This window comes from Chiloscyllium plagiosum, unplaced genomic scaffold (assembly GCF_037043375.1).
Source record: "Chiloscyllium plagiosum isolate Xiang-an unplaced genomic scaffold, Cpla_swu_hap1 HiC_scaffold_35, whole genome shotgun sequence".
Taxonomy (NCBI): Eukaryota; Metazoa; Chordata; class Chondrichthyes; order Orectolobiformes; family Hemiscylliidae; genus Chiloscyllium; species Chiloscyllium plagiosum.
The window spans coordinates 52,868,881-52,896,645 of record NW_028270173.1 but is presented as its reverse complement, the minus strand read 5'-3'; the positions used below and the strand labels follow the sequence as shown (position 1 = coordinate 52,896,645).

Sequence of the window (27,765 nt, the reverse complement as noted above, 5' to 3'; positions counted from 1 at the left end):
CCTGAAGATCCCTTCAACTGTGAGAGCCATCACCTTGCTGACACTGGATGGAGCCACTCCTGGGGAAAGTCTCACCTGAAGAATCAGGATTCTGACCTGGTGGATCTGGGATCCACTGTTCAATTTGTGGAAGCACATTCCCAAGAAAAATTTATCTCAATCCTGAAAGAACTGGGTGTGAGCAATGAGCTGTACGTCTGTGTGTCGGCTTTAATATGGAAGGATGGACAATGATGTCCATGTTCAAGCTTCAACAGGAGAATCCTGTTATTCCTCAATGAGGCTCCGGTAATGTCCTTCAGTTGGGGCCAGAAAACCCTGAGGTCAGGCACTGACAGACACAAGGCAATCACTTCAGGGTGGGGATGGGAGTGGAATCAGTCTGACAGGGTTTAACAGTGTCTGGGAGGGTGGGACAGGGTCAGGGGGGAGGGGAATGAGTCTGACAGGGTTTAACAGTGACTGGGAGGGTGGGACAGGGTCAGGAGGGGAGGGGAATTAGTCTGACAGGGTGTATCAGTATCTGGGAAGGTGGACAGAGTCAGGAGGGGTGGGGAAATTAGTCTGACAGGGTTTAACAGTGACTGGGAGGGTGGGACAGGGACATGAAGAGAACGAGACGGTTCTCAATGAAAGGAACAGTCAAAATGTCACTTCCTGACTCATGGGCGGCATGGTGGAACAGTGGTTAGCACTGCTGCCTCACAGCGCCAGAGACCTGGGTTCAATTCCCACCTCAGACGACTGACTGTGTGGAGTTTGCACGTTCTCCCTGCGTCTACATGGGTTTCCTCCGGGTGCTCCGGTTTCCTCCCACAGTCCAAAGATGTGCAGGTCAGGTGAATTGGCCATGCTGAATTGTCCATAGTGTTAGGTAAGGGGTAAATGTATGGGTAGGTTGCTTCGGCGGGTCGGTGTGGACTTGTTGGGCCGAAGGGTCTGTTTCCACACTGAAAGTAATCTAATCTATGACTCCTGAAGGGAGTTGGAGTAGAGAAGTTCGAGTCTGGGAAAATAAAAGCAGAATGTGAGAGTTGAGGTTGTATCACCGATTGGAACTGGCAGCTACGATATTGTGGGGATCAGAAAGAAGTAGCTGGAAGGGGACCAGGCCTAGGAGCTAAATATCCAAGATCTACATCTGATCAAAAGGACAGGCAGACGGAGCGGGTTTGTCTTGTTTGTGAGAAATGAAATGGAATCAACAGCAGGAAGTGATGTCGAGTCAGAAGGTCGAGAATCCGAGTGGATGGAGTTGAGGAACCACAAAGGGGAAAATCCCCAGAAGGGAGTTGTGTACAGGCCTCTGAGTGAAAGTCAGGATGTTGGGCAGAATGTTATGGACTAGGCCTTCTCAAAATACATCAAGGAGAAAGCCTAGTCCCCACCTTGTACTTTATTAAAGGCAAGTGTAAGGTGCAGGGGTCCAAATGTGATTTGATTGGTCCACCACAGGTCTTTAATCTACACAGGAGAATTGGGTTGAGAAACGTATGATTGTCTTCCAGCAGCGAAGTAAAACTCAAACTCAAACATGGCTCCACTCACTCATGATTCTTTTGCCGTAACTTAAAAAATACAAACCAGCTGCTTGGAACAGACAGCTCGGTATCAGAGTAACAATACCCCTCAGACACGGGAATCAGGACAGAATCCATCTTTGAAAGGTACTGTATTGACACACCTATCCCTTTAAAATAAATATACCATCATTGTGCAAAGATGGCTTCATTTTCAAAGCTTTCGGTCTCACTCTGTTAGCACTCTACATTGTACATGCACTGTATTAAATCTAAGCACGTAACCATTCCATGCTCCAATCCATTTCAGTCCGCTCCTTCCACCACAGAACACCATCAGCTTCCTTCAGCAAAGCTGTTACAAAGTGTCAGCAATGACATTCTCTCATCCTGCCAGATGGTTCATTTTTAAATTGAATGGTTGTAACAATAAACTCCATCGAAATAGTCTGGCATTTGTTTCTTTAATTTTTCCCAAAAACACCAAGGGGTTGTTATCAGCGTACATAATCACCTCAGATACATGAGTGGCAACATCAACATGAAATTGTTGCATCACCAACACCAAACTCAAGGTTTCTTTCTCAATGATGGATTCTTTCTTGATGTACTTTCAAATTTCATGAAAAATATCTTGTCGGTCTTTCTATCCTCTCGTTGACTTCTTGTAAGAGTACAATAATGACACCCACATCGCTTACATCAGTAGCCACATCATGTGGTTTTGCATAATTGGGTGCTGTTTCAGGCTTTTAACTGGTTTATGATACATATTTATCACTGACATTATCTGCACGTCTTCTACAGCTCAGTCAGTGGAGTAACCATGCTGCTAAAATTCAGGACCAAACTTTGATAAAAAAACAGTTCTAGAGTCATGGAGTTATAGAGATGTACAGCATGGAAATAGACACTTTGGTCCACCCAACCAGATATCCCAACCAAATCCAGTCCCACCTGCCAGCACCCGGCCCATATCCCTCCAAACCCTTCGTATTCATATACCCTTGCAGATGCCTTTTAAATGTTGTAATTGTACCAGTCTCCACCACTTCCTCTGGCAGCTCATTCCATACACATACCACCATCTGTGTGAAAACGTTGGCCTTTAGGTCTCTTTTATATCTTTCCCCTCTCACCCTAAACCTATGCCCTCTAGTTCTGGACTCCTCCACCTCAGGGAAAAGACTTTTTCTCTTTCCATGCTCTTCACGATTTTGTAAACCTCTAAAAGGTCACCGCTCAGCCTCCAATGCTCCAAGGAAAACAGCCCCAGCTTATTCAATCACTCCCTATAGCTCAAATCCTGGCAACATCCTTGTCAATCCTTTCTGAATCCTTTCAGGTTTCACAGCACCTTTCCAAAAGGAAGGAGACCAGAATTGCATGCAATATTCAAAAAGTGGCCAAACCAATGTCCTGTACAGCCACAACATGATCTCCCAAGTCCGATATTCAATACTCTGACCAATAAAGGAAAACATACCAAACGCCTTCTTTACTATCCTATCCACCTGTGACTCCACTTTCAAGAAGCTATGAACCTGCACTCCAAGGTCTCTTTGTTCAGCAACACTCCCTAGGACCTTACCATTAAGTGTATAAGTCCTGCTAAGATTTGCTTTCCCAAAATGCAGCACCTCACATACCTCCTTGAAAGTGGAGTTGCACGTAGATAAGATATTGAAGAAGGTGTTTGGTATGTTTTCCTTTATTGGTCAGAGTATTGAGTACAGGAGTTGAGAGGTCATGTTGCGGCTGTACAGGATATACCAATGTTAGGCCAGTGTTGGGATATTGCGTGCAACTCTGGTCTCCTTCCTATCGGAAAGATGTTGTGAAACTTGAAAGGATTCAGAAAAGATTTATAAGGATGTGCCAGGGTTGGAGGATCTGAGCTACAGGGAGTGGCTTAACAGGCTGGGGCTGTTTTCCATGGAGTGTCAGAGGTTGAGGGGTGACTTTATAGAGATTTACAAAATTATGAGGGGCATGGATAGGATAAATAGAAAAGTCTTTTCCCTGGGGTCAGGGAGCCCAGAACTAGAGTGCGTAGGTATAGGGTGAGAGGGGAAACACATACAGGGTGGTATGTGCATGGAATGAGCTGCCAGAGGATGTGGTGGAGGCTGGTACAATTGCAACATTTAAGAGGCATTTGGATGGGTATATGAATAGGAAGGGTTTGGAGGGATAGGGGCCGGGTGCTGGCAGGTGGGGCTAGATTGGGTTGAGATATGTGGTCGGATGGACGGGTTGGACTGAAGGGTCTGTTTCCGTGCTGTACATCTCTACGACTCTGTGACTCTAAAGTGTGTTTTGCTTTAAATCCGGTAGTTTGACCAATCAAATTGCATCTGGAATGCAGCACCTCATGTTGAGCTTTAAAATAATAAAAAGTTAGGGTCGAGACTATCTTATGAATATTTTGAGGGGCTTTGGTCGGGTTCTGAACACAATCCTCTGGATAGTCTTGACTGTAGGCCCTCAATATAGTTTTTACAGTTTGATGTCACTGCTCTAATGCTTCCCGTGATTCTGGATGTTATACAATTGATTTAAACTGTTTTGACTCCTCAGCTGTTCATAATTTCCTTGAATAACTTTGATATAAAGTTTGAGCCTTATTCCAGTTGCATTTCTCCTGGTTGTCTGTATCTCGGGGAAAAAAAATCATAGAATCCCTGCAGTGTGGAAACAGGCCCTTCGGCCTAACAAGTCCACACTGACCCTGCAAAGAGTTACCACCCAGGCTCACTCCCCCTGCCTGATATTTGCCCCTAGTTAATGCACCTAACCTACACATCTCTGGACACAATAGGCAATTTAGCATGGCCAATCCACCTAACCAACCCATCTTTAGATTGTGGGACGAAACCAGAGCACCTGGAGGAAACCCACACAGGTACGGGGAGAATATGCAAACTCCACACAGACAGTCTCCCAAGGCTGAAATCGAACCTGGGTCCCTGAGCTGTGAGGCAACACTGCTAACCACTGAGCCACCGTGCTGCCCAAAAATTGAATAATTCTTCTAAACTCCTTTTAGCCATAATATTGCAGATGGAGTGGCCTCTGGAAATCTCGTAGACACATCCATTATGGTCAACAAATACTGACTCTCACTTTTTGTTTTAGGGTTGGGTCCAATGCAATTAATTAAGACTTTTGTTAAAGATTTAACAAATGCTGATTTTATCACTGCCTGACGTTTTCCAATTATCTGACATGTCTGGTAAAATGCAACAACATCTTTCTGCAGTCCAGGCCAATAAAGATAAACTTATTTTTTGGCTTGAGTTTTCCTTATTCCCAAATGACCTCCTACTGGTAACTCTCACGGTGCTACCCACAACACCTCCTTTATAATCACTCACCAGTTATACAACTTGATGAGCTTCTGCCCATTTTTCACCCACTTGGAACGTGATGGTCTCCATTTCCTCATCAACACTTCATTATAAGATACTGACATTCTGGGATAGCAGAATCATCTTTTTGATACAACTGCTTTATCTTTTCATCTTTCTGTTGTAATTTAGCTAACGTCTCTGAACTAAAAAACATACAGTTTGTTCTCTAACTGTTCTTGCTTTTTCTCAACAACGTTACTGATAATTGAATTTAAACTTCCTTATCTTTTCTCTTTGATTTCTCCTTCTGTTCAACCTGTGGCTTTGTGAACTTGTTATCACACATTCAGGAATAATTCCAGGATAAACAGTTTCTGGAACCAAGAATTTCTCTATTACTCCAACCACTGCGTTTCATCAGACCCTCTAACTTAGCCTGACATGATGGAACACTATGTTTCTCACTATGGACTCCATGGTTACCATATTACCATGTATTCTGGCAATACTCCTTCCAATTACATATCTCTTTATCTCTCACTATCAAAGATTGACTTTCTCCCGTATTTCTTAAAACCTTTATTCTTTTCCTGCTCCTCTTGGTAAACATGAGGAAACTTTACTCACACAAGTATTGCAAAGTTGGGAAGATTACTTATGGATTTGAAGGCAGGAAGTTAGAATTTAGTGTTTGTAAAATGCTAGGAGCGGAAGGTGGAAGCATTGTGTGGTCCCTTTAAAAGATCATGTGCTTTTTCTGTGGTTAGACATTTAAAATGGATGTCTGTGAACAGCAGCTTGAATGTTTGCAGGTACACAGAGAGCACCCAAACTGAAACATTATATCAAAAGGCCATACAGTTAGCAGACATTTTTTTCAATACAATAGGCTTTTGAATTTAGCTAATTAATTTGAACCAGGTACTTAGATACAAAAAATCTATTAAATTTAAGTCTGATGATTTTGACAACATGGGACCAATCCTATTGTGTAAAGTATTGATGTGTCATCAAGGGGATAAAGCTAGGGGCCAGTTGGATAAAGACCTCAGAGCTAACTACCCTCCAGCAGAGCCAACAGCCCTCAGTTCTCAAGAGAGAATCATTGGCTCTCACAGCCTCATCTATGTTTTAGAGAAGATTAGATTAGATTAGATTAGATTACTTACAGTGTGGAAACAGGCCCTTCGGCCTAACAAGTCCACACCAACCCGCCGAAGGGTATAGCACCCAGACCCATACTCCTACATTTACCTCTTCACCTAACACTACGGACAATTTAGCATGGTCAATTCACCTAACCTGCACATTTTTGGATTGTGGGAGGAAACCGGAGCACCCGGAGGAAACCCACGCAGACACGGGGAGAATGTGCAAACTCCACACGGACACGGGGAGAATGTGCAAACTCCACACAGACACGGGGAGAATGTGCAAACTCCGCATAGACACGGGGAGAATGTGCAAACTCCACACAGACACGGGGAGAATGTGCAAACTCCGCATAGACATGGGGAGAATGTGCAAACTCCACACAGACACAGGGAAAATGTGCAAACTCCACACAGACACGGGGAGAATGTGCAAACTCCGCATAGACACGGGGAGAATGTGCAAACTCCGCACAGACACGCGGAGAATGTGCAAACTCCACACAGAGATGGGGAGAATGTGCAAACTCCGCACAGACACGGGGAGAATGTGCAAACTCCACACAGAGATGGGGAGAATGTGCAAACTCCACACAGACACGGGGAGAATGTGCAAACTCCGCATAGACACGGGGAGAATGTCCAAACTCCGCATAGACACGGGGAGAATGTGCAAACTCCATACAGACACGGGGAGAATGTGCAAACTCCGCACAGACACGGGGAGAATGTGCAAACTCCACACAGACACGGGGAGAATGTGCAAACTCCACACAGACAGTCGCCCGTGGTTGGAATCGAACCCGGGTCCCTGGCGCTGTGAGGCAGCAGTGCTAACCACCCATCTTGTCATACTCCCCAGATACCTACACTGTTTGTGATGCAAACACTTCACTTGCCCTACCTACCAACTTTGTTTGAATCAACAATACCCACAGGGTCACAAGCCATTTCATTTGTTTTGCCACTTTCTCAAATGAAACAATGAAGTCTTTTATGGCTTTCTTGTCTAACTTTGGTAACACTTGGACATATTTAAACAGATTCCTACCAGGCCTTTGGCTATATTGGTTGCTGTTCACCATTGTCCTCATCACTACTCCCCCCTTTTACCTTTGCCTCCGTCACTTGGAATCAACTTGCCTTTTTTCCAAACTCTGAAGTTCAAAATCTCCCTCATTATCCATTTCATCGGCTTTTAATTGTTATGCAAATGCTTTCATTTCCTTTTCATAGTCAAGCTGTTTGAATTCGTTTGTTCTTTGTTCCACTGCAATTCCCTCTCTCCTTTCCTCACAGGCACAGGGAACCTCAACTTCAGCTTGTCTGCCAATTCTGAACGCTGGGCCTTATTCACCTTCTATAAACCACCCCAAGTGACTCCATCCACACCCAGGAAATTCCCAGCCACTGAAAGTGCCATTATTACACAAGACACACTTTATTTAAACCAACTGAATGCAAAAAGAGAACTCAACACTCACCACTCACTGTCTTTGAGTCCAGGTACAGTCTCACTAATGCCTTGCATAATTCCAGCAACACATCCCTACCTTTCTACACTATTTCTTCAGCAATAAATGCTGACATTCTATTTGTCTCTTCCTCCCTTTTTAAACCATGATGTTATACTTGACACCCTCCAATCCACAGAGTACAGAATTTTGGAAGAACCAACACATCCAACACTGCCAGGGCCATTTTCTTTAGTACTCTCGGATGTAGATTATCAAGCTCTGGTGATTTGTCAACTTTTAGCAACATTATTTTGCCAGTACAGTCGGTTCTGCTACAACGTGATAGTTAAATTCCTGTGCAATCCCATGTCAGAAAAAAATTGCGTATTAGCAGCACCATTTAATCTAATGGGACTGAAATCACATGAGAACCAATATAGGCTTTAAAGGTTTGTGCTTTCAAATCAGTGTCTGCAATCCATCAATTGCTTTATAGTGAATTTGCATTAACAAAACGTGCATTAAAGCAGAATGACCTGCACCATTTTCTGACTGCTTTTGAACACAAACTTCGGTTCTGTCAAAGCAGAGCAGAAATAATCCCTGTTTAGTTGAGACAGGACCAAAGTTTGTGTTAAATTCTTTTGCCATTTCTTTGTTCCCCATTATAATTCCCCTGGCTTTCTTTCTCTTCACTCATTGATATAAGTTTTTATAGTCAGTTTCCATGCTGTTGACTATTTTAACCTTGTACTCTGCTTTTCCCTTCTTGAATAAAGTTTTTGTTTTCGTTTGTTAAATTCTAAAATGCTCCTAACCCTCAGGCTGCATTTTCTGGCAGTTTGCCATGTCTCCTCTTTGTATCTGACACTATCCCTAATTCCTTGTGTTGAGCCAGTTTCCTCTATTACTGCTGGACAAGATGGGAATGAATAATTGTTGTAACTCATGTCCACGACTTTAGATGTGAATCATTGTTGATCCACCATTAACCCTCTGAGCAAGGTTCCCTCATCCACCCTTTGCAATTCACGTCTCCCACCCTCATCATTCCATTATTTTGATTCGGAGCAGTGGAGGGAGTCCAAAAGCAGGAGACAAGGCTGATGCCCACAATCCTGGCTGTTACTGCAGTAACACTCATGTGAGGAACAAGAGCATGGCCAGAGTGAGGGTACAGCTGATCGGGGAAAGTGGAGGGAATTTGTGGCTGGAGTTGGAGAATATAGGGGATGTCCTGAATTGATACTTTGCTTCGGTCTTTACAAGTTGAGAGGGAGAATGTGAGGTCTGCCGATGCTGGAGATCAGTGTCAAAAAGTGTGGTGCTGGAAAAGGACAGCCAGTCAGGCAGCATCCGAGGAGCAGGAGAGTCAATGTTTCGAGCATAAGCTCTTCATCAGGAATGTTGATAAGGTATTCCACATCCATAGATCCCTTGAAATTGCCAACCAAGTTGTTAGGATTGTAAAGAAGGCACATGGTGTGTTCGCTTTCATTATTAGAGATTATGTTTAAGAGTCACGAGGTTATGCTGCAGCCCCATAAAGCCCTGGTTAGACCATCCTTGGAATATTGTGTTCAGTTCTGATCGCCTCAGTCTGAGAAGGATATGGACGCTCTGGAGAGGGTACAGAGGAGATTTACCAGGATGCTGTCTGGACTGGAGGGCATGTCTTATGAAGAAAGGTTGAGGGAGCTCGGGCTTTACTCATTGGAACGAAGAAGGATGAGAGGTGATTTGATAGATGTGTACAAGATGGTGAGAGACATAGAGTGAATAGCCAGAGACATTTTACCAGGGTGGAAATGGCTATCATGGAGGGTCATAATTTTAAGGGGATTGGAGGAGGTTTAGGAGAGATGTGAGAGGTGGGTTCTTTACTCAGAGAGTGATGGATGCATCACTGCCAGCAGTGGGAGTAGAGTCAGATACATTAGGGATATTTAAGCACCTCTTGGATAGGCACATGGATGATAGTAAAATGTAGGGTATGTGGGTTAGTTTGATGTTAACAGTAGGATAAAAGTTTGGAACAAAATCGAGGGCCGAAGGGCCTGTACTGTACAGTTCAATGTTCTTGGCCTGGGACAGTGAGGAGTTCACGGAGGGTGGGTCACTACCGGGTGGGCAATGTTGTGGGTGACAGTGGGAATGTAGTCACTGGTTTTCATTGAATATCCTCTCCCCCATTCCCGAGACTGGGATCCCGAGACCCTGTGTGAACCACTTCATGACCATTCTCCCTGAGCCCACTGGGATTTAATGGGGGCTCAGGGACTCAGCCCTGGGTTGTGTGGGTCCCCGGAGCCTCCTGAACACCTCCCCGGGTAGAGGTTACTGGGAGAGGCCACCCACCCACCCGCTAACCCCCTCCGGGGGGGGGTGGGGAGGGGGCTCCATTCAACTCCGACCTGAGAGGCTTCCCCATGGGAGAGGGGCTCCCGAAATACAGACAGCCCACACCCTGCATCCTGAAAACGGGAGAAAGGTCAGTTTTCCCTGTCTGTATCACAGCGGGTAACTCATCCTGTCTGTGTCTGATCTCCCTTGGGAATAGGGAGAGTGGATTCCCAGAATGTTGCTGATCCTTTTCTCCATCTCCCTGTGTTTTTCCCGGGTCTCTCCCGGTAAGTACAGAATTCAGCTTTCCATTCTCTCTCTCTCTCTCTCTCTCTGTGTCTGTGGTGAATGTGAATCTCTTGGGGAGAGTTTGAAATGGGGGATGTTTGACCAGCCGCCTGTTATACAGCCAGCCTGATCTTTTACACATCGAAGGCAGCACAGTCTGGGAGACTCTGATGGGATTTGTGTCCAGGTCTCCTGACAGCAGGATGTAGAAACCCCGAGATCAGAGAGGCTCCGAGCAAATGGGAAATGGTTCCAATGGAGAATTTTACTTTTTACATGGATTGGGAGAAGCTCCGTTGTTCCTAATTTCAAAACTTCTTCTGTTCCTGTTCTTGTAAGGCAGTAATGGAATGTGGTTCGAGACAGAAAAAACTGCAGATGGTGGAATCCAAAGTACACAGCCAGGAGACTAGAAGAACACCGCAACCCAGGCAGCATCAGGAGGTGGAGAGGGCAATGTTTTGGGTGTAACCCTTCTTCAGGATTGCGGGTCGGTGTGGGGGGAGCTGCAGATAAAGGGGGAGGTAGGGTGGTGAAGTGGGGATGGGTGAAGACAGGTGGAGGGTATGACCTGGCTGGTCAATGGGAGGAATGAATCCAGGCGGCAGAGGGCAGTGGAAGATAGGGGAGGGGCTGGGAAGATAGTCGGAGGATGGAGAGGGAGGTTATTTGAATCTGGAGAATTCAATGCTGAGTCCTCCGGGCTGGTGTCTGTCCAGGTGGAAGATGAGGTGTTGTTCCTCCAATTTGCGCTGTGGCTCATTTTGGCAATGGAGGAGGCCAAGGATGGTCATGTTGGAAAGGGAGTGGTTGGGGGAATTGAAATGGGCGGTGAACTGGGTGGATGGTCATGTTGGAAAGGGAGCGGTTGGGGGAATTGAAATGGGCGGTGACTAGGAGGATGGTCATGTTGGAAAGGGAGCGGTTGGGGGAATTGAAATGGGTGGTGAGTGGGAGGATGGTCATGTTGGAAAGGGAGCGGTTGGGGGAATTGAAATGGGCAGTGACTGGGTGGATGGTCATGTTGGAAAGGGAGTGATCTCATCTTTCCAGGAAGATTCAACCCCCAGCAGAAAGGACCTTCCAGAATGGAGAGTTGGAATGTTGAAATGGAGCTGATTTTCCCAATGGTTCTGAAGTGTTAGTCTGACTATCTAAGTATTAAAATGGATTTTATTTAATTACTGTTCTTAACAAAATTGAATTGACATTTCCAGTATTCTGAAATCAACATGACTTTTAATCACGTTTCTTTTGACATGACGCGAAAGGAATTTAAATCAGTTTGAGCTGGATAAGACTTTTAAACATAAATTGGATTTTCCACCAAGTGACCCGCCTTGCAAATTTTAAGGTAAAAGACTCTCCAACATGGTGACGAGGGCGATCAGTTGATGTGTAACATGGTGAAGGAGATGACTGAATTGTTCAAATCCCATTTCCCAGAGTGTGGACAAGTCAGAGATCATATTACAATTCTGTCTTGTTAACGTCTCAAGGATTGTGTGGGTCATTCAGCTGGTGGGCCTGCCCTTTCCTCCCTCCAATAGCTGCTGGGTCACCAGTCAGTGAAGTATTCCTGATTCCCAGCAGCTGCCTGGCTCCCTCTTCACACTCATTCAGATCCTTCCGAAAGGGCGTTCCACCCTTCAACCCTGAACACACATTCAATAAATACTTTGAGCTCCCTGGTTAGTTTGGGGAAGGCTTGTTGGGGAGTTGGATGGTCTTCACTCCCCCAGTTCATATTGAATTGAAGCCCAACATCTGCTGATTCCAAGAGCCACAAGCTGCTGCTGTGTAAATGAATAGAATCGTTCTTGTGAAATCATTCATGAAGAATGTGGACAAATCAACCAGAAACAATGATTTATTTTTACACTCTACAATTATCAGTATTTGCAGCTAAAAATCTGTTCCTACTTATCATCAATATTTATAACCATAAATACGTCATTGTGGTAAGAAAATAAAGGGACAATATAGAAGAGATTAAGTTTGCTCAGACTGGTTAAAGTACAAAACAGATCAGTTCAGCTTCATATTGGTTAGAATAAAAACTGAGCAGCAAGAGGGAAATGGTGAGATTCTTTGTCCACATAAAAAATACAGTTGCAAATTTTATACAGATATGTACATCATCACTAACAATTGTTGACAAAAAGTGCAGAATTGATCCACTTCCTGCATTACAAAAACTCACTCAAAGAGGGTTCAGGATGTTGCTACATTTCAGGTCAATCAGTGACCCACTGAAGACAGTGAAGATGAGAAAGTGTGAGGGAGGAACCATCTGTGAAGATCCCTCTGACGGTGACACTGCTCACATTTCTGAGACAGGATGGAAACATGACTTGAGAAGGTCCCACTTGAAGAATCAGGATCCAAACCTGGGGATCTGGGATTCACTGTTCAACCTGTGGAAACAGAATTCCAGGAAAATATCGATCTCAGTCCCGAACGAACTGGGTGTGAGCAATGAGCTGTAATTCTGTGTGTCTGCTTTGATATGGAAGGATGGACAATGATGTCCATGTTCACACTGGAACACGAGAATTCCACTATTTCATGATGAGGCTTCGGGAATATGTTGCAGTGGGGCCCAGGAAACCCACAAGGTCAGGAATGGACGGACACAAGGCAATCACTTCAGGGTGGGGAGGGGAGTGAAATTAGTCTGACAGGGTTTAACAGTGACTGGGAGGGTGGGACAGGGTCAGGAGGGGAGGGGAATTAGTCTGACAGGGTTTAACAGTGACTGGGAGGGTGGGACAGGACTGGGAGGGGAGGGGAATTAGTCTGACAGGGTTTAACAGTGTCTGGGAGGGTGGGACAGTGTCAGGAGGGGAAGGGGAATTAGTCTGACAGGGTTTAACAGTGACTGGGAGGGTGGGACAGGGTCAGGAGAGATGTGAAAGAGTTACAAATAAGTCTACGGAAGGAAGTTGATAAATCACTCACTGAATCTGAAGAAGCTGGAACAGAGACATCAGAAGCTCAGAAAATAAAAACAGAATGTGAGAAATGGAACAAAGTATAAAATGAGACAGTGTGAGATATTCTGTATCACTCACTGGACCCAGGATTCAATCACCCTCAGCATTAATTAACCAGACTCACACAGCACAGTACAGAGGGAGTCAAAGGTGAAGGAGGGGAGGGAGAGGGATTGGGAATGAGGGAATGGCATATGGCAATTGAAGGAGAGGGAAAGGGTGGAATGGAGCTGAGGAAGAGGAGGATAAGGTATTGGTGATTGAGGAACTGCACCATGAGGATTCTGATGTGTGTCACCCTGAGGCACACTGAGGGGCATGTAACTCTACACCTTCCAATCCCTCTCCCATCATTCCCAACACTCTGTCCCCTCAGTCACTTACTGGGAGCTGTTGTGTAGGTCCCACTTGATGAACCTGCAGAAACAAAATAAATGTCCATTAGACTGGGGAATGATCCATTCTCAGAGAGTGAGAACACAACAACTGTGAGGGGATGGAGATTGTGTCAGTAATCCTCATTCCCACACTCCCCTCTATCCTTACACCTTATGGAGATTCTGGAGATTTCTCCCATCCCATTGATATTCAGTCAGTGAGGATGAGAGTGTGTGTGATGGGTTTAATGATCAATATTAGACCTGGTCGGGGCCAATCACACAAAGGACGATCAGACAGGGGACAGGACGTGTGTATGTGTGGGTTTATTCAGTTCCATTCCCCACAGTGCCCTGTACTCCCAGTACAGGAGATTCCCCCACACTCACTCTGTCCCCTCAGTTCCACATTCCCCTCCCTCTGAATCTTACCTCTCCAGGGCCTTTTCCAGATGATTATTCCAAATATTGCAGCCATTGCAGCCAATAATCCAATCAAAAGTACAAGATGGATATGTTCCACACAGTTTTGTCGGATTTCTGAAACACAATGTAATAATATAAGCATTGCCTCTGTTCCCATTTCTAGTCCCAGTTCCGTGTTGATTGAGACCATTGTAACAGATCCTGCCCATTGGGAACTGTTGGGATTGGTTGACACATTGTATTGGATCTCACCCAAATTCACTCTCCAAACGCCTGTTCCTTTATTAATGGGTTGTACACACTGTTATGAAGTTGAAGGTGTGTCCTGTACCTTGAAGAGAGAGTGCAAGCTGGCAAACACCGGTCATGTCACAGTGTGCTGGAAAATTAAAAATGTAACATTTGGCTGTGAAACAAACAGCTGAGCGTGGTTGTTATGTTTTCACACCAATTTGAATTAAACCAATCAGTTTAAATTATGCCCTAAGGTATTAAAATCCTATCAACTTTGAATTTTACTGTTTTGACAACATTGATCCAATGAGACAACCCCATGGTTTGGAGTATAAAAAGCAGGCATTTTGGACAGTTAGCCAGAGAGACAATGAGCACCTTCTGCCATACAGACTGCCCACAACCTTTCTTTCTGAAAGGTACCTTTTCATATGAAACAGCTTTGCAGCAGAAGATCAAAGATGACCCAGGGAAAGCTACAGAGGAGGATGGACACCGCTGGCTGGTTTTGAAAACAGATTTGCTGTAAATTTAATAGGGGTTTTCTTGGATCGGTATATTGTGAAAGAGTGGGAGGTAGACAATAAATCTCAAAGAAAGGAGGCTTACAGTTGTAAATAATTGTAGTTCAATGTTCACTTTTGGAGTTAAAGAATAACATTGTTATTTTTCATTAAATAGTGGAATTTGGGTAGTTTTCTGTCACTTATACTTTAACAGATTACCAGGCGAGGTGAGCTTTTCTGTGTGTTTGGTTTAAGTAGCAGAAGAGCTTATCCCATGTTGCAACAACACACAGACACACACACACAGAACACACACAGAACACACACAGAACACACACAGAACACACACACTATCCTTATCCCACTGATAGAGCTGGGCCTCTGCCAGGCTGCTGTGTTCAATGTGACAGGAGTATTGATCCTCATCCCCAGCATTGATCTCAATCTCTTTCTGGATCTGATGGGTCCCATCGTGGTTCGGTTGAACCCCCGAGGATTGGGTCTCAGACATGACCTCTCCATTCCTTAGCCAGGTCACCTCGATGTCTACAGGATAAAACCCAGTGACCAGGCAGGAGAGAGTGAATGGTTTGTCTTGACGACTGGGCTCCCTCCTGGAGATGAACACTTCAGGCTGAACTGTGATGGGAAAGGGTGAAACCACAAACAACAGACAGACACTGAATGGAATGGGAGAGCGGTTTCATAGATCAGTGAGGTTAGATCCGAACATGGGATCATAACTGAAATACGTACCTTTCCTTGTGAAATATTCCTTTCCAGCTTCCAGATATCTATTTAAACATTCAACAGATGTTCCTTGCAGATATGATTCCCAGTAGTTGTTCCAGGCTTGATCCGAATCCCATTTCTCTTTCAGCGTCACTGCAAAGTGATTGGATGCAATCCATCTCATTCTGTCTGACTCTAAATTAATAAAGTCCTTTCCATCAAATCCAAACCTCATCGATCTCTTCACAGAGCCATCTTCACTGACCTCAACAGAACGTATCCATTGGAGAGTGTGAATTCCTGTCAGTGACCGGACAGGGATCAATCATCAATAAATAATAGATAATCACACACTGTCTGATCAGAGGGAAAGGGGATCAAATATCAGATGGAAATAGGGGATGAGGGTCACAGTCTGATCAGAGGGGAAAGGGTTCCAATCTCAAGTTAAAGTTGCAGAATTAGTTGACAGTCCTCATTTCACTTTACATTCCAAGGTCAGTGCTGGGGGATGGACTGAGTGGAGTGACCCAGGGGTCAGTGCTGGGAGATGGACTGAGTGGGGTGACCCACAGGCCAGTGCTGGCAGATGGACTGAGTGGAGTCGCCCAGGGGTCAGTGCTGGGGGATTGCCTGAGTGGAGTGACCCAGGGGTCAGTGCTGGGGGATGGACTGAGTGGGGTGACCTAGGGGTCAGTGCTGGGGGATGGACTGAGTGGAGTGACCCAGGGGTCAGTGCTGGGTGATGGACTGAGTGGAGTGACCCAGGGGTTAGTGCTGGGGGATGGACTGAGTGGAGTGACCCAGGGGTCAGTGCTGGGAGATGATCTGAGTAGACTGACCAAGTGGATAATGTGGACAATTGATGATGAGTATTTACCTGAAGTCTGATTTATCCTTTCCAAGATAGATTTCAGATTCTCCTTTGCCAGCCCGGTGTGTGTGATCGTCAAGTCTGTAGCATCGTCCCAGAATTTCACACCGAGTGAATCAGCCAGGAACTGCTGCCTGGGGACACAGCGACGGGTATCACTGTCAAAGTAACCTGTTTGTATTCCGTTGACCACCGCAACAACAGTGACTTCAGGGAAATCTTGTTCTCCTGAGACAATTGTGTACATGATCGTGTGTGAGTTAGTCTCTGTAATACAAACAGTTCAAGGAGCTGGTTATCAAACTGCAATGTAAAGACTGGGAGGGAAACTGGGGGGAGAGAAACTAGAAAACAAGACAGACAATCAGCGGATCCAGACAATCTATACAATCAACACAGGATTTCTTGGACATCATCAGAAATATACACATAGACAAGGAAGAAACTATGGTCTCATTCGACGTAACGGCACTGTTCACGTCTATTGACAAAACCCTAGCCAGAGAAACAATAGCCAACCTGCTGGACATACAGAACAGACAACAGGACGGTGAACCTATCAACAAAGACTGCATACTTAAACTACTGGACTTGTGCCTCACAACACACTTCACATTCAACAACCAGATATACGAACAAATCAACGGAACACCCATGGGCTCACCCATCTCTGGACTCATAGCAGAGGCAGTTATGCAAAGGTTAGAACAAACAGTCTTACCACAAATTCAACCCAAACTCTGGGTCAGATACGTTGATGACACCTTTGTAATCATTAAAAACACACCGGATCATCAACGCCACATTCACAGGAATCCGATTCACGAGAGAAGAAGAAAAGGATAACCAACTCCCATTCCTAGACGTGAGGGTACAGAGAACACCGAACGGAGAATTCACCACTAAGGTACACAGGAAAGCCACACACACAGACCAAGTCCTGAATTATGAAAGTAACCACCCCAACACACACAAAAGAAGTTGCATCAGGACACTATTCAAAAGGGCCACAACACACTGCAGTAAACCAGGACTGCAAAAAGAGGAAGAGGAACACCTGTACAAGGTATTCGACAAAAACGGATACCCGCGCAATTTCATCAACAGATGCCTAAGAGAAAGACAACGGAACGAGGACATGCCGCAACCCAAAGGACTAGCCACACTACCATACATCAGGAGCATTTCAGAACTGACAGCCAGACTACTGCGACCACTAGGACTTATAACAGCACACAAACCAACAGCCACCCTCAGATAACAACTCACCAGAATGAAGGACCCGATACTGAGCGTGAGCAAAACTAATGTAGTGTACAGAATCCCATGCAAGGACTGCACAAAACACTATATAGGACAAACAGGAAGACAGCTAACGATCTGCATCCATGAACATCAACTAGCCACGAAACGACACGACCAGCTATCCTTAGTAGCCACACACGCAGACGACAAGCAACATGAATTCGACTGGGACAACACTACCATTATTGGGCAAGCAGAGATAGGGGAGGGACAGACATTGGTGAGGAACAGAGATTGGGGAGGGACTATGACTAGAGATGGAAGAGAAATACTGGGGATGGGGGAAGAGATATACTTGGGGGGGGGGGGGGAAGGTGGAGAGAGAGAGAGAGAGAGAGAGAGAGAGAGAGAGAGAGAGAGAGAGACACAGAGAGAGAGAGAGAGAGAGAGAGACAGAGAGAGAGAGAGAGAGAGAGAGACACTGGGGAAAGATAGAGACTGGGGAGGAGACAGACTGAGGGCAGAGGAGAGAGACCAGGGAGGTGGAGCTTCTGGGGAGAGATGTAAGACTGGGGAAGAGGGTGAGATACTGGCAGGGGTGAAGTGACTGGGGAGGGGAGAGATTGAGAGGGGGGTGGATTGACTGTAGAAGAAGCGGAAAAGACATTCACGTGAAGAAAGACAGAAATGGACAGAGATAGGAAGTGACAGACAGAAAGAGAGAGGTGGAGGGCTAAGAGAAAGTGGAGGAGGGAGGAGAGTTTGGGGATAAGAAAAAAAGGCCGAGGACAGGAGAGATGGGTGAAGAGAGACTGCGAAGTGGATGGAAAAGAAATTGGAAAGGGATAACAGTGAGAGATTTGGGATGAAGTCAGGAGAAAACCAGGCATGGGGGAACAGACTGTAAGGGGGATGGGGGGGGGGGGGGGGGTTGGCAGTAAGAGACTTGAGAGGGGGAGGGGGAGGAACTGGGAAGTGAGGAAGAGAGATTGGAGAGCATGGAAGAGGGACACTGAGGAGTGAGAAGAGAATATGGAGGGTTTGGAAATGAGGTAGGAAAGGTCAGAGGTGAAGAGAGAGCATTGGGATGGGAACAAAAGAGACTGGGACCTGGAGGAATAAAATGGGAGGGGTTACAGAGTGCAGTGAATGCTAGGACAGTGAGTAAATTTAAGGAGGAATTAGACAGCTGTTTAATTGGTAATGGGGTGAAGGAATATGGGGAGAAGGCAGGAAAATGGGGGTGAGGAGTAGATCAGCCATGATGGAATGGCAGAGCAGACTTGATGGGGCGAATGGCCTAATTCTACTCCTAGATCTTATGAACATGTGACTTGGTGACGGGATATCAGTCTTGGTGGAGATATTTCAGCTGAAACCAACAGCTACACAAACAGGGTTAGATTAGATTACGTACAATGTGGAAACAGGCCCTTCGGCCCAACAAGTCCACACCGACCCTCCGAAGAGTAACCCACCCAGACCCATTTCCCTCTGACTAATGTACTTACTTTACGAGCAATTTAACATGGCCAATACACCTGACCTGCACCTCTTTGTGACTGCGGGAGGAAAGCGGAGCACCCGGAGGAAACCCACACAGACACGGGGAGAACGTGCAAACTCCACACAGTCAGTCGCCTGAGGCTGGTTCACAAGAGGTATCGAATTCCTTACTTCCACAACATGCAGCCATCCTTGTAGATCCCTGCTGGAAAACAGGGCTTTCCCATTTCAGTCCACAGTATGAAAAATCATAATAAAAATACACAATTTTTACACATTTCAAACTGAGGGCAACCCATACTCCAGCTCACATTTTACTACTGCCTTACAAGAACAGGAACTTTTAAGAAGGTTTTAGATTAGGACCGAATAAGCTTCTCCCAATCGATGTGAAAATTAAAATTCTCCATTGGAACCATTTCCCATTTGCTCGGAGCTTCTCTGATCTCGGGGTTTCTACATCCTGCTGTCAGGAGACCTGGACACAAATCCCATCAGAGTCTCTCAGACTGTGCTGCCTTCAATGTGTAAAAGATCAGGCTGGCTGTATAACAGGCGGCTGGTCAAACATCCCCCATTTCAAACTCTCACCAAGAGATTCACATTCACCCCAGACACAGAGAGAGAGAGAGAGAGAGAATGGAAAGCTGAATTCTGTACTTACCGGGAGAGACCCGGGAAAAACACAGGGAGATGGAGAGAAGGATCAGCAACATTCTGGGAATCCACTCTCCCTATTCCCATCAGGAATAGGGGAAAAAAACAGAGGGGACTACTGCTATTGAGAGTCTGGAAGAACAAAACACTTTCTCTGACTCCACTCCATGCCAATACTGAGCTGCAGATCATTTCCTGAACTTCAAGCTGCAGAAGCAGAGTCAATGATTGGTCCCAGTCTCAGTAAAATACCCAATAAACAGATGAACAGATTTCTGTCACCAGTTCCCAGGAGGATCACACTCAGACAGGTTGAGTTACCCGCAGTGAAACAATAACTGTCAGAATTGGATTCCCCCCCCACCGGCAGGAATCAGGGTGTGGTCTTTGTATTTAAGGCGCCCAGACCCAATGGGGAAGTCTCTCAGGTCTTTTTTTTATTTCAAAAATATACTTTATTCATAAATATTTTGATGATCTGTACAATCGGTCAAGCCATACATATGTAAACATTCCATTTCTTTGCATACAGAGACAGTAATCATTCATATATACAGGTCTGTACAATTACTCTCCACATTTTTAGCTGAGGCGTCAGCAGAGCCCAAATGACTGCGCGGGCCCCCTGTTCTTCTTTAGGCAGGCAGATGTTACACGGTGGTCTTTCCCCATCGCGCCTTGGTGGCAGCTGCCCCAAGCTTCAGCGCGTCCTTCAACACGTAGTCCTGGACCTTGGAATGTGCCAGTCAGCAACATTCAGTCGGGATCAACTCCTTCAGCTGGAAGATCAGCAGGTTTCGGACCGCCCAGAGAGCGTCCTTCACCGAGTTGATGATCCTCCAGGCACAGTTGATGTTCGTCTCGGTGTGTGTCCCGGGGAACAGGCCGTAGAGCACGGAGTCCCGCGTCACGGCGCTGCTCGGGACGAACCTCGACAAACACCACTGCATTCCTCTCCAGACTTCCTCTGCGTAGGCACATTCCAGAAGGAGGTGTGTGACAGTCTCGTCCCCCCCGCAGCCGCTTCGAGGGCAGCGTGCGGTGCGGCTGAGAGTCCGGGCGTGCATAAAGGATCTCACAGGCAGAGCCCTTCTCACCACCAGCCAAGCCATGTCTTGGTGCTTGTTGGAAAGTTTTGGCGATGAGGCATTCTGCCAAATGGCTTTGACAGTCTGCTCAGGGAACCGCTCGATAGGATCCGCCCTCTCCTTTTCCCGAAGTGTCTCAAGGACACTACGTGCTGACCACTTCCTAATGGACTTGTGGTCAAAGGTGTTTTTCTTCATAAACTTCTCCACGAAGGACAGGTGATACGGAACAGTCCAACTACTCGGAGCGTTCCGCGGCAGCGAGGCCAGGCCCATCCTTCACAACATCGGGGACAGGTAGAACCTCAGTACATAGTGACACTTGGTGTTTGCGTACCAGCGATCCACACACAGCTTGATGCAGCCACACACAAAGGTGGCCATCAGGGTGAGGGTGGCATTGGGTGTATTTTTTCCCCCGTTGCCCAGATCTTTGTACAGCGAGTCCCTTTGGACCCGGTCCATCTTTGACCTCCATATAAACTGGAAGATGGCCCGGGTGACTGCAGCGGCACAGATTCTGGGGATAGGCCAGACCTGTGCCACGTATAACAGCAATGACAGTGCCTCACATCTGATGACCAGGTTTTTTCCCGCGATGGAGAGCGACCGTAGCTTCCATCTGCCCAGTTTCTGCCTCACTTTGCTGATACGCTCCTCCCAAGACTTGGCGCACGCCCCAGCCCCTCCGAACCAAATACCCAGCACCTTCAGGTGGTCGGTCCTGACGGTGAAGGGGATCGAGGATTGGTCGGCCCAGTTCCCGAAGAGCATGGCCTCGCTCTTGCCTCGGTTTACCTTGGCCTCCGAGGCCCGTTTGAACTGGTCACACATGCACATGAGTCTGCCCACGGACAGCGGACCCGAGCAGAAAACGGCGACGTCATCCATGTACAGGGAGGCCTTAGCCTGCAGGCCCCCGCTGCCAGGAATAGTCACCCCTCTCAGGCTCGCATCCTTCCTGATGGACTCCGCAAATGGCTCTATGCAGCGCACAAACAAGGCAGGAGAGAGAGGGCAGCCCTGCCTGACTCCAGATCTGACTGGGAAGCTATCTGATTCCCACCCATTGATTGAGACTGCACTGACAATGTTGGTGTAGAGCAGTCTGATCCAATTGCAGATTCCCTCCCCAAAGCCCATTTTGGAGAGAACATCTCTCATATACCTGTGTGATATCCTGTCAAAGGCTTTCTCCTGGTCCAGGCTGATCAGGCAGGTGTCCAACCCTCTGTCCTGCACGTAGGCGATCGTATCCCTGAGGAGTGCGAGACTCTAAGCGATCTTCCTGCCCGGCACAGCACAGGTTTGGTCAGGGTGAATCACCGACCCCAGAGCAGACCTGACCCGGTTGGCGATTACCTTTGACAGTATTTTGTAATCTGCATTCAACAGTGAGATTGGTTTCCAATTTTTGAGTTCCTCCCTCTCCCCCTTCCGCTTGTAGATGAGGGTGAGATGCCTTTCCTCATGGATTCATTCATGGTACTTGCCCAAAGCATACTGACATACACCTCCAGCAGGTCCTGGCCAATCAAGTCCCACAGAGCGGAATAGAGCTCGACCGGTAAGCTGTCGCTTCCGGGAGTTTTATTCTTTTCGAAGGACTCGAGGGCCTTGGTCAGCTCGTCCAGAGATAGCGGCTGGTCCAGCCTCTCCCGTGTTCTGTCGTCTAAGACCGCCGTGATAGAGGACCGGAATGACTGGGAGGCTGCGCTGTCGGTCAGCTTCGCGTCATACAGACTGGCGTAGAAGGATTTACTGATCCTCATGACGTCAGCCTGAGATGACGTTAGCGAGCCATCTTCTTCCTTCAGGCTGCTGAGCACAGAGCTCTCTTTGTGCACCTTCTGGAAGAAGAAACGTGAGTCCCATCAAGAACCTCTTGATGTTCCCTTTTACTGTTTCCCACCAGTCCGCTGGGGACTCAAAGAGGGGCTTCACGGTTCTCCAACCTGCGTAGTCCCTCTTGAGCTCCTCAATGTTTCCCGGGGTCAACAGCTTGGTGTTCAGCTTCCACGTTCCGTTACCAGCCCACTGCTCATCCTGTAGGTGACAGTCGGCCAGCAGGAGGCAGTGGTCGGAGAAGAACACCGGCTTGACGTTGGTGGATCTGACCGAGAGCGTTCGGGATATAAACAGGTAATCTATCCTTGAGCGGATAGACCCGTCTGCCCGTGACCAGTTGTATCTACGCTGCGCTCCGTCTGCAGGGGTGCTGAAGACGTCGTGCAGCTTGGCATCTTTTACCGTGTCCATCAGGGCTCTGGACGTGGTGTCCAGTTTACTGTCCCCCCCGCCGGATCGTCCAGCTGCATCAATGATACAGTTGAAGTCTCCGGCCAGAATGACCGGCCTGGACGTAGCCAGCAACAGTGGAAGCTGCTGCAGGACGGCCAACCGTTCCCTCTTACCCACTGGGGCGTACACATTAATCAGTCTCAGGGGTGCATTCCTGTACATGACGTCGGCGATGAGGAGGCACCCACCCACCACCTCCTTAACCTCAGAGATGGTGAAGTTGCCTCCTCGCAACAGGATACCCAGGCCGGAGGCGCGGATATCGTTGGCCCCCCCGACCAAACTGACGGCCCATGGGCCCATAAGCTCGACCATCTCCTGTAGCTGCTGAGGTGCGGTATCCCACACTCCTGCAGGAACAGGACGTCGGCTTTAACGTTGGCCAGGAAGGCCATCATAGAAACACATCGCGTAGCCGATTTGATGCTACGCAATTGATGCTGGCAATTCTTATCCCCATTTTAACAGTTTACGAGGTTAACATGGTCCATTTGCTGCTGGTCTTGCCCCTCTGGCGTAGTTGTGTGCATCCCTGTGGTGACGGCAAACTGCTGGACCCTCCCAGGGCTGAGGTGGCACAGAAAACTGCTCAGGATGAGCAGCCCATCAGAGGTATATAAGTAGATCCTACTCTCACCCTCCTTCATGTCACACAGCATAAAAGAGTGACTCCAATGTTTCCCGTTTACTCTTCGTATATCCATACAATCTGAATTCTGTATCCTTTTCCCTTCTGTCCTGATCTATCTTGTAATTGTAAAGTGTCCTTCAGTACTTATTACACTCCCCAACCTGAGGGCTACATGTGGCTGAAGGGTGAATTTCTCCTGATTTCACTCACATCTCACAGCCGGGTCAGTGTTAATCTTAGAATCCCTGCAGTGTGGGAACAGTCCCTTCGGCCCTACAAGTCCACACCAACCTCCAAAGAGTAACCCACCCAGTCCCATTCCCCAGCCCTATTATCCTGTATTTACCTCCAACTAATGCACCTCACCTACACATTCCTGGAAGTGAGGCAACTTACTGTGGCCAATTCACCTAACCTGCGTGTCTTTGGATTGTGGGAGGAAACCGGAGTACCCAGAAGAAGCCCATGCAGACACGGGGAGAATGTGTAAACTCCACACAGACAGTCGCCCGAGGCTGGAATCGAACCCAATTCGGTGGTGCTGTGAGGCATCACTGAGCTACCGTGCCATGTTCTTGAAGAGCTCTCGGTTAATGACATCTGGAATCCTCGGTGTGCCAGACTGGAATATTGTGCTCACAAGTGTCTTAATCATTCCACAACAAAAGACTAACTGTGAAGATCTGTAGCTCTTCATTGTTGGTCTGTTCACAATCCGATATCGTAAAGCGTATAAACATGAGAATTAGGAGCTGGAGTAATCCATTTGATTCCTTGAGCCTGCTGCACTATTTAATCAGATCCTGGCTGATCCAGTCATGTTTTAAGTGACACATTGTCATCTCATCCCAATAACCTTTGATCCCTTTGATGAACAGGAATCTATCTAGCCCTGCCTTAAAAAAACAATACTTGTAGACCTATGGATTTATCATTGTATCACGATCTGCGTGCCTGTTGGTTTAGGTGAGCCTGTCAGTTTGTGTGTGTGTGTGTCCAAGTGTGTGCATGTATGTACTGTCGCTATCTAACATTGCATCAATGTCTATTTCCCTTTCACTGTAATTTCTCCTTCTTCCTATCTACCCACTGGATCCCTCTGTCTGACTGAAATGTGGGTCAAATACTCAGGCCACATTATGAACTGGAATCACTTTCCCCTGAGCGACCTGACACTGCCAATGGAGATCAGGTGGTTAAACAAGATCCTGACACTGAAGTCCATCTAAACGTTGAGCTGCCAGCTATCGATGCTCTGACCATGAATCACGGTGACAATGCTCAGCTCATGGGGTTCCAGTGTCTGAGGATCTAATCCTGAAGATGGTCATTTCTGTACATTTTGAGATAAGCAGGAAGATTATAAGGTTTGTTTTAAAGAGTCACTGGAGAGATTTTCACAGAGACAGAGCCCCTTGTTGTTTGTGCAGAAATGACTGAGGACACTAACTGGGAGAAAACTCACCAAAATGAATAATAAAGACAACACAGCTAAAGCTGCAAAGACCTATGGGACATTTAATTTAAATGCTGCCTGTTTTCGGATGAGATGTTGAACCAAGATCATGTCTGTTCTCAGGAATTTGTGTAAAATATCAAGAGAAACTGTTTTGAAGAAGAGCTGGGGATTTCTCCCGAAATCATCGATAACATTTGTCCTTCAAATCCCACTGAAAACAGGGTGAGTGAGTGGATCTTGAAGACTGCGGGTGAAGGCAAGGATGAGAAAGTGGAGAGTGAAGGATTGGAGGAAGAGGGACTGGAGAGTATGACGCTGCTGCCCCTTTGACAAGGTTATTTTGTCCTCGGCTTTTTTCAAGAGGGGTTGTAAAGGCAGAGGTGCCAATATGTCTGCAAATGGCTACTTTAAATAATGGCAGGGGAGTAGCCAGTTCTCCCAGCTCAGGTCATTTTCTAGTTTGGTTTGTTTTCAGCAGGCAGTCAGAACTTGCTGGTAGCAGAGAAGCTGCTACAGTTAAAAAAAAGGTTTCATGCTTCAACAGATATTTCTTGCTTGACTCTTTCTGCAATATCTCCTGCCTGTAAGAACCTGGGTTTGAAATTCCTTTTTGCCAAGAGATATGTTTGTGGGGCATCACAGGGATTGGAACAACTCCTTAGTTAGGTTGCTATATCGGGTCAGTTGTTATTCCGATTTCTGTTTTCTTTTGTTCATGTTTCAACTGTAGGGTGTAAATAAGTTGTGTTTTGCTTCAAGCTGAGTGGTTTGACCAGCTGCATCACTCCTGGAATATTCACTTCACATCTACCTTTAAAACAGGAAAATGTTCGTGTCTGGGTGACCTTCTTAAAGTGTTTTGTGGGGCCTGGCCTGGTCCAGAACACTGATTGAAAGATTGTGCCATGAATTGCTGCCTGGCAATTGTCCTTTGAATATTACTGACATGATCATTAACTCTAACTTCATTCACCATTGCAACCTTTGTTACAACAGGAAAATCTTCAGTGCCAGAAATTGCTGTGCCGATCACAATCAATTAGTTAGTGTTTGTAGAACAAAATTAAAGGGACAATTTGACAAACATTTACACACATTCCCATCAGACCACCATGAATTCACATCCCTATAGTGACAATCTCCAACAATCCACCACTTTATCACACTGTCTGAATCCTGTCTGATATTATAAACACAGCCAGATCCAGCTGGGTCAGAATTAGATAATGCAGTCTCTCAGAACAGAGCGCGAACACAGAATCAGAGTCATACAGACATTCAATAGAGTCAGTGTGGATACAAGAGAGAGTCTGGGACACAATACAGGAATTAGTGTGCTAAACAGAAGTGTACTAACCTGGAATAGTAACCAGGGAACACCCAGTCTATCAATAACCTGGGACACACTTGGTTTATCACTAACATGGAGTAATAACCTGGGACACACCCAATCTATCACTAACCTGGAGCTGTAACCTGGGACACACCCTGTCTATCACTAACCTGGAGCTGTAACCTGGGACACACCCTGTCTATCACTAACCTGGAACAATAACCGGGGGCACCCGGTCTATCACTAACCTAGAACAGTAATCAGGGACACACCCGGTCGATCACTAACCTGGAACAGTAACCAGGGGGCACCCAGTCTATCTCTAACCTGGAACAGTAACCTGGGACACACCCAGTCTATCACTAACCTGGAGCTGTAACTTGGGACACACCCAGTCCATCCTGGAGAATGGGGTTAATCCGCTGTCCCTGTTCCAATCAGAGACTGGGAGGAAGGGGAGTTGGCAACAACTGGTGATGAGAGTCTGGAAGAACAAACCACTTTCTCCCCCGCCACTCCATGTCAATGCTGAGCTGCAGATCATTTCCTGAGCTTCAAGCTGCAGAAGCAGAGAGTCATTGATTGGTCCCAATCTCAGTAAAATACCCAATAAACAGATGAACAGATTTCTGTCACCAATTACCAGATAGATCAGACACAGACAGGTTGAGTTACTCACTTTAGTGCATGGATAAGCCGAGAGGGAAAGGGAGAAAGAGAGAGATTTTGAACTTCAGAAGTTGGGACTGAAAAGTGAAAGACAATTTGAAATGGTGGGTGTAGAGGTGAAAGGTAGGAATAGTGATGGGAATAGTGATGGTCAGTAAACCCAGTGTAGCCAAAGCCCTGGTGGGATCTGTTTATCTCTGTCCAAGCCTTGGCTACGTTCGGCAAGAACTATGTGAAAGCCCTTTTTATTTCATTTGAGAAAGTGGCTAAACAAATGGAATGGCTAGTGATCATTGGGGGTATTGTTAATGCAAACAGAGGTGGTGAGGTGTTTGAATCACTATCAGAGGAGGTACCTGAGGAGTATGGGAAGGTGAACAAAACCAAATATGCAGATGAACTAGTGCCAGAGGCCTACAGCTAATGTTTTGAAATCTAAAGAAGGTACCTCATCAGGCTACTTTGAGTTTGAAAGAATCAAACAAAGTAACTTTGAGAGGTGAATAGGGGCATTAAAAATAAATCAGACATATGACGCTCTTAGGGGGAACTGTTATTTTGGAGGATTTGAAAATTCATTCCCTGACTTAGTGTGAACTCATATGGAAGAGCTCAGAGT

At 46.4% G+C, this 27,765-nt stretch overlaps 2 protein-coding genes and 1 pseudogene across 6 annotated transcripts in view; 1 reads left to right on the top strand and 2 right to left on the bottom strand.

Annotated features, from left to right (window-relative positions):
* LOC148140878 (H-2 class I histocompatibility antigen, alpha chain-like) overlaps nt 1-27,765 on the top strand; it is a 450,761-nt gene that overhangs the window by 23,552 nt on the left and 399,444 nt on the right. The gene's annotated exons all lie outside the window — the stretch shown is intronic.
* Nucleotides 11,967-19,853, bottom strand: LOC122545618 (class I histocompatibility antigen, F10 alpha chain-like). Of its 5 annotated transcripts, none has more exons than XM_087979647.1 (8): nt 19,673-19,817; nt 19,014-19,213; nt 16,264-16,524; nt 15,408-15,683; nt 15,013-15,290; nt 13,918-14,026; nt 13,493-13,525; nt 11,967-12,529 (listed from the first exon to the last, which is right to left on the bottom strand). In XM_087979647.1, the coding sequence occupies exons 3-8, from the start codon at nt 16,502-16,504 to the stop codon at nt 12,525-12,527; spliced, it is 942 nt and encodes a 313-aa protein (XP_087835773.1). In that variant the 5' UTR covers nt 16,505-16,524; nt 19,014-19,213; nt 19,673-19,817; the 3' UTR covers nt 11,967-12,524. The 5 variants fall into 5 exon arrangements, with proteins under 5 accessions (XP_087835773.1, XP_087835775.1, XP_087835771.1 ...); XM_087979649.1 differs by having other exon boundaries at nt 19,014-19,210; XM_087979645.1 differs by lacking the exon at nt 19,014-19,213 and having other exon boundaries at nt 19,673-19,853.
* Nucleotides 20,316-21,644, bottom strand: LOC148140890 (uncharacterized; annotated as a pseudogene).